The 7,625-nt window shown below is 47.1% G+C and overlaps 1 protein-coding gene across 1 annotated transcript in view; it reads left to right on the plus strand.

Moving 5' to 3' along the window:
- Positions 1–4,355, plus strand: part of Harbi1 (harbinger transposase derived 1) — an 8,971-nt gene extending 4,616 nt beyond the window's left edge. The window contains exon 2 of the mRNA XM_010612460.3: positions 3,270–4,355. Coding sequence (XP_010610762.1) covers positions 3,270–3,649 — 380 coding nt within the window. The 3' untranslated portion in view covers positions 3,650–4,355. The remainder of the gene's footprint in view (positions 1–3,269) is intronic.
- The last annotated feature ends 3,270 nt before the right edge of the window (positions 4,356–7,625 follow it).

A 7,625-nucleotide genomic window follows, 5' to 3' on the forward strand; every position in this document is an offset into this window, starting at 1 on the left:
CTTTTTGAGACAGGATCTCACTGTGTAGGTCAGATTGCTCTGGAACTCACTGTGTAGCCCAGGCTGGTCTCAAACTCACAGCGATCCTCCTGCCTCAGCCTCCTGAATACTGGGATTATAGGCATGCGCCACCACACCCGGCTTAGACATTCATTTTTATTTATTTTTTTTTGTTTGTTTTTTGAGACAGGGTCTCATGTAGTTGGGACTGACTTGGAACTCACTGTAGGCTAGGCTGGTAGACATTCATTTTCAAATAAAAATGATTTGTGTGACTGGAAAACTGGAGCTCATGCAGCCAGTGGGATGATTCCCTCAGGGAAGCTTGTCAGGAACTGAAGGAGTGACTGTTAGATGTTTTAGTGAGAAAGGAGAGATTAGACAGCTGCTTGTGTCTTCATCAGATTTCTGGAATAGTCCTACGTTTGTCAAATGTAGAGCTAGCCTCAATCCACCTTTATGTCCCTAGTGTGTTTTTGCTTGAGAGGGACCCTTTCCTATCCCTTCAGGGCAGTTACCTAAATTTCTCTCTCTCTTCCTGCTTCAGCTCCTTGTCCTAGTCCTGAAGCAATTTAGGGTGAGACCTGCCAGAATGTCTTGTGGATGACTGATCACAGCAGCAGTTCTGACCCTAACTCCCTCCTGAGTGTTTTCCCATGGTGCTTGTATTTGCTGGAGCATTTGACAAAAGATTACATTAAGTAGCTTGTCCTGAATCCGCCCCCATATCATTTTCTAGACAAACTTTTTCAGACAAGGTCTCACTTTTTTGGAGAGCGGGGAAGGGACAGTGTCATGTTGCATAATTCCTGCTGGCCTTGAATTCACTATGTGGCCCAGACTGGCCCTGAACTTGCAGTGATCCTCCTGCCTCAGCTTCCTGAGTGGGATTACAGATGTGCCCCACCATGCCTGGCTGCCTAGAGAAACCAACAAACATCATTTCGCATCTCTGTGTTTAGGCATTCATCATAGATGTTTTATCTGTTTATTTCCTTTACCACATTTCACCATCGTTTTAGTGATTCTGACATTAGTATTTACTTTCTAGCTCCTTCTTTTGCTTGACATAGCAAAGGATAGCTGAGGTATTATTTTGATCTCATTTATAAAATGAATATTTAACCTGCCAGAGTTAGGATTAGATAATAATCTCGAAATCTCTGTGTTCCAGAGGCTGAGGCTGGAGGATGCATGTTCAAGGCCAGCCTGCCAAATTAACAAATCTCTATCCGGGCATGGTGGTGCACGCCTGTAATCCCAGCACTCGGGAGGCTGAGGCAGGAGGATCACTGTGAGTTTGAGACCACCCTGGACTACATAGTGAATTCCAGGCCAGTCTCAACTACATAGTGAGACCCTGTCTCAAAAAAACCAAAACAAACCAAAACACCAAAAACCAAAAAAACCCCAAATCTCTCAAAAATAAAAGGCTTGAGGGCCAGGGATGTAGCTCCGTGGCACTTCGCCTGCCTGGCAAGCAAGCGCAAGGTCCTGAGTTCAATTCCGGGTATTGGAAGAAAATCAGACTATTTTTGGAACAGTGCCTAGCACTGCCTGAACAGCCTGAAGTATGTGCTGAAGTATCCGGCAGTCAGAGTGTGATGATGGTGTGATTTGCTACTCCAGGGCCTCTCCTCGGTCCCCAGTTTTTGAGGACCTGTCTCGTGAGAGACCCTATCTGTCTGACACTGTGAATCAGGGCTGTGAAAGGCCACAGAGAAACTGCTGTGTGAGCGCTGCACCCTGCACCCTGCCTTGTTTCCACTAGCACTCCCGGGGTGGTGGATCACGAGGTCACTTCCGGGGAGTGCCTGGTGTGTGCTGTTTTCATTGATTTCTGATTGCATTTCCTTTTCCTGGGCTGTTACTGTTTGTACCCGTTCTCTTTGTTAGTGTGATTCTCCCAGGCCCTCTTTTAAAGTACGGTTCTAGTGACGATAGTATGTGCAAAGGCAGCGTACCTGAGCTCCTACTGGCTTCTCTGTCTTTCTATCCAATCTATTTGAGACAGGCTCTTGCTGTGTTGCCCAGACTGGTCTTTTAACTTGTGGGTCTGTGACAGTGACAGTGAATTTTTTATGATGTCAGTGACTCAAACAGCCCCCTGCAGGACATGTGCTGTAGCTTTGCTACCACTGCTCTAAGAGACCCTCCCGCCTCAGCCTCCCAACTAAGTGGTCTCCTGATATGTAACACTATCCCGGAAGAACACCTGAGCTCTGATGATGGCCACAGATGCTGGGACTTTCATACTGTTATTCTCAGCACGAGCATAAGTTACTGTTGTCCTCTGAAATCTCTGTGTAGTGTTTCCAGAACTGAAAGTTTATATAGTAAATAGAAACTTTCCTTATAAGTTTTTTTTAATCTCCTGATAGAATTTTTTGCTCTTCTGCATCTTGCTTTTCAGAAATTGTGAATTATAACATGCCATGGATAGGGTTTTTGTTTTTTGAAGGAGTTGTTTTGCGGGGATGGGGGTGCTTTTTTGAGACAAAGTCTTACTAGGTAGTCCAGGTTGCCTTTGAACTACTATATAGCCCAGGCTGGCCTTGAATATGAGATTCTCTCGCCTCAGCCTTCTGAGTGCTGGTACCAAGTTTGAGGAAAGCTTAGCCTACATAGGGATTAGTAGGAAAAAAAATTTTTTTTTTTCAGTGCCTCCTCCTGTTTCCTACCTTTTTTCAGACTTGGCCTTCATTGGTATCAGCATTTTTTCTGTTGGTTTTAACCAAAGGTATTCCCAGCCCAGACTCATGTCTTCTACTTAGGATATTACTTTACTTTGTAGTGTTCTGGTGAGCTTTTCACTTCAGAGGCTGTTGTGTCTTCTTATCCATCCTCTGTTTCTTTTTTTGTTTTTTGAGATAAGGTCTCCCTCTACAGTTAAGTCTGGCCTTGAATTTGAACTCACTGTGTATATCTCAGGCTCGCCTCAAACTCACAACGATCTTCCTGCCTCAGCTTCCTGGGTACTGGGATTACAGACATGTGCCAGCACGCTTAGCTGTAAATGTAATATCACTTTTTTTCTTCCCCAAGGCCTCAGGCGTGCTGTGCAAGCACTCTATCGCTGTGCATACCCAGCCCTCTTTCCTGCCCCCCCCAATGTGTCTAAGCTTCCAGGTTGTTCTTGAATTTAAGATCTTCCGGTCTCAGCCTCTCAAATAGCTGGCATTACAGACAGGCACTGGTATGCTAGCTGAATTTCACTTCCTGTCTGCAGTCTTCCTGGTAATCACTTCTAACTTTGGGCCTTCACACAGGTGACAGTTCCTTCTTTCTCCGCACCTGGCTCATGACCCCACTCCCACTCCCAAAAACCCCCGCGGAAGATCGCTACAACCTGGCACACTCTGCAACCCACAGTGTGATGGAGAAAACTCTGCGGACGCTCTGCTCCCGTTTCCGCTGCCTGGACGGGTCCAAGGGGGCGCTGCAGTACTCCCCTGAGAAGTCCAGTCACATCGTCGTGGCCTGCTGCGTCCTGCACAACATCTCCCTGGAACACGGCATGGACGTCTGGTCCTCCCCAGTGGCAGGGCCTGTGCAGCAGCCCTTGGAGGAGGAGTATGAGCCCATGGAGTCCCTGGACCTGGAGGCCGACCGCAGCCGCCAGGAGCTCGTGTTGGCGCATTTCAGCTGATGGGGAGACTGTTTCCAGGGGGACTGCGACAAGCTTTCCTATGCACTCCACCTCCACCCATGGTTCTGTCAGCCACTGGCTGCTGTGTGGAGGCTTCACGAATCCACACTGCGTCTGTGTTTTAGAAGGGCTGGGGCTGTGCCAGGAGGGCATGATTCCAGCCAGGTGGTGGCACACGCCTGTAATCCCAGCACTCGGGAGGCTGAGGTAGGAGGATGACTGAGTTCAAGGCCAGCCTGGGCTGCACAGTGAGACCCTGTCTCAGAAAACCAAAAAGCAAAATTAGGGAAGATACAGGTTCTTTGCAAATGGGTTAACTAATCTAAAACCAAGACAATGGTTCTCTGCTGTCTGGTGAACTACAGGTCAATCTCTGCTCATCTGAAAGGTCACTGGTTGTGAACACAGCTGGGCCTTAAAGCCACAGAAAAGGGGAAAACTGCACTTAGCCAAAACGCTGTTTTGGTTTTGATGATCTGGAAATTGCAAATGAAAATAGTACTTGTACTGAATTATTGGGGTGGTAGCTTGACTTTGCTGCTTTGCTGACTGTGGACACAAACATAAAGAACAGATTTAGCTGGGGAACAGTCTTCTGATTAAGTAAATGGCTACTCTTCCAGGTTTGCAGCTCTGCGTGCTTTTTGGGTTGGTTTTGGGTTTTGTATTTTTGCATTAATTGGGGACTGAACCCTGGGCCTTCTCACTGAGCTACATCCCCATCCCTTTTAAAATTTTTGAGACAGGGTCATGCTAAATTGCTAAATTGCCCAGGTTGGGCTTGAACTTGGGGGTTTTCTCAGCTTCTCAGAATGCTGGGGTTACAGATGTGCAGTTAGATCACATTTCTTATGGCCATGATGATAGAATATGTGTTTGGTGATTCTCTGGAAATTCCTTGTACAGAAGAAAGGTTTAGGAAGTAAATAGTAAGGTGTTACAAAGTATTAAGGATAGTGCATGTCTGTAATCCCAGCACTAAGGAGGCTGAGGCAGGAGGATTGCCACCAGTTCAAGGCTAGCCTGGGTTACATGGTGAGTTCAAGACCAGCCTGACCTACATAGCAAGACCCTGTCTCAGTAACATAACATTAAAAGGAAACTGATCATGTAGTCTTAGCTACTCAGGAGGCTGACAAAGTGGAGGAAAGAAGGGGACGTAGAAAGATGTTATATGTACAAGTACTAATGCATGATGAATATAATCATTATGTACTGCATACATGGACTAATATAAAAAAAGCTGACTCGGAAAGTTCACAAGTTCAAGGCCAGTTTGGGCAATTCAGGGAGATCCTGAGTCAAGATAAAGGGCTGGATATGTTGCTCAGTGGTAAAGCACCTGCCTAGTATGTACAAGGCCTGGCTTCAATCTCCAGTACTGGGGGGAAATAAAGCATTACAAACAAAGAATGATGCCAGGTATGATGGTCCACACCTGCAGTCCCAGCACTTGGAAGGCTGAGATAGGATTGCTGTGACTTCAGTCTATCCAGCCTGGAATACATAGCAAGTTTTTGTCTCAAAACAAAACAAAATCAAAAAGGAGGGGGTGAAGGAAGTAAAAGGAAAATATAATTGCTGGGTTTGAAATGCATTCTGGACGAGAGATCTTGTATACAGAGTGATGGACAGAGCTTCTCAGCAAATAAACAGTCCCCTCAAGAGTCTGGTTCTTAAATTATACCCATACTGGGCTGGGGCTTTAGTTCAGTGGTTCTGCCACCTCCCTCACAAGCACAAAGTCCTGAGTTCGATCCCCGGTACCAAAAACAAACAACAAAATTACACCCATACAAAAATAACCAATCAGAAAGGCAACCTTCCTGCGGATTGTCTGCTTCCAGTTTCACAGCTGCTCACTAGCAGCACCTGGGGATTGTCCCCCAGGAGCACTTCCTACCTGCCTTTAGTCGGGTTCATCTGGTGATTTTCAAAGTAAATGAACAGCTGACAAAAGATTTGGACATAAATTGTGGGTGACTCATTCGAATTCAAGATGAAAAACAATTATGGATTATTATCTGCTGTTACTTCGACGGCAAACGCTGTTTCCCATCATTCTTCTCTATAAAGAGTGGGTCCATTTGGCAGGAACTTGCCTCGTAGCCTGTGTCCCGGGGTGTCAGAGGTGGGAGGGGACAAGAGAGAGTCAGGGAGAGTTGACTGTACACTTACTCTTTTTTTGTTGTTTTGTTTTTTGAAACAAAGTCTCCCTACTTGGTTCAGGCTGGCCTTGAACTCATTGTGTAGCCCTGGCTGGCCTGGCATTCGTGGTGATCCTTCTGCCTCAGCCTCCCAAGTGTTGGGATTACAGGTGTGCACTACCACATCTGGCAAAAATTTTCCTTTTTGTATATATTGAGGATGGCACCCCTGGCCTTGTGCATGCTAGACAAGCCTTCTACCACTGGGTGCTTTATATATTTATCTTGTGATCCAAGGTTGCTTGCCTCCCTCCTGAGGTGATACCCTTTTTTTTCCTGGCGCCTGAACCCAGAGCCTTCACACTATGATACATCTCTAGCCTTCTTTATTGTATATTTTGAGTCAGAGTCTCATTAAGTCACCAAGTTTCCTGAGCTGGTTCCAAAGTCTGAGCCAAACAAGCCAGCTGTGCCTCAGCCTCTTGAGTAACAGGCACCACAGGGTCCCTACTATGGCTGGTGGAAGTTCTGGTTGTTACTGGATTGCCTTAGGACAGATTCCTACCAGCTGTGCACCCTAGCTGGCAGGACAGCGTGTTAGGTTATGATTTTAGCCTTAACTTCACTTAAGGAATATTGGGGTTTTTCACTTCCTGGATGGCGGCCTTGGGAGGGAGAGGAAGGGATTAGATTGGAGCGAGTTCGAGTCTATTCACTTGCCTCCGCGCCAAACGGATTTACCATTGGCCCGTAGGACCCCCGCCCCGCCCAGAAAATATTTATTAATTCCACAGGGTGACTTTCAAATCTACAATTTTTTAATGTTTTGTTTTGTTTTGTTTTTTCCTTTGGTACGGGGGATCGAACTCGGGTCCTTGTGCTTGTGAGGCAGGAGGCGACAGTGTCTCACTATATAACTCAGGTCCTAAAAACACTATGTTGCCCGGGGTGATCCTTCTAAGTGGTGGGGTTGTAGGTGCGTCCCATTCTGCTTGGCTGTTTACTATAATTTTGAGTTGTTTTTTTGGGGGTGCGTACCAGGGATTGAACTCAGGACCTTGAACTTGCCAGGGAGGCGTGGTGCCACTGGCCCTTGAGTTGAATTTTTACAGGCCAGAATTTTTTTTTTAGTCTATAGTTAACACTGTTCTCAAAATAACCCGAGGGGTCAGGGCCTGTACCTGCAAACTGCAGTGAATTCCCCGCGTATGTATCTGAGAGCCTTCTCCCCTTTAAATTCTTCATTGTGGGCCCTTTGGCGCATGGTTTTTTGGGAAGCATCACAGATTTGGGAAGACTCCAAAGAGGTGAGATGACTTGCTTAATTGGGATAAGTAGCGCTGGGAGTCCATAAGATGGCCGCTGACCTATAAAAGTATTTTGGTGCTATGGTTTGATCTTCAACACACTCACAAAACGTCCAGGCCTCTCAACAATCTGGCCTGCAAGGGACAGAAAATGGCAGAACCACAAGCTACTCTGCTATACAGCTTGTTATCTGGGTTTGTTTACTTATGCCTTGGACAGGCGCCGGACTTGGCGTAGGCGCTGAGCTGCTTTTCCGCAGTCGTCCGGCCTCCTTGAACGACTGCATCGGCGCTCACCCTTTGATGCCTGGAGCGTTCGCACAATCGGCAATCCTTTGCGCCGTCTTCTCGCTTGATGTCTTCTGAGAGGCGACGGCGGCGGCGGAGGCAGCGCCAGGTCGCGGGCTGAGTTATCCGCGAGGCCTCCGGCTCAGGCCGCTCTCACCCGCCGGCCGGTAGATCTGAGTCCCTTCTTGCCTTCGCGTCTCTCCCCGCTTCTCTGCGAGGCTCAGAGCCCGCGCT

Source organism: Fukomys damarensis, unplaced genomic scaffold (genome assembly GCF_012274545.1).
Source record: "Fukomys damarensis isolate Sample0158 unplaced genomic scaffold, DMR_v1.0_HiC HiC_scaffold_27, whole genome shotgun sequence".
Taxonomy (NCBI): domain Eukaryota; kingdom Metazoa; phylum Chordata; class Mammalia; order Rodentia; family Bathyergidae; genus Fukomys; species Fukomys damarensis.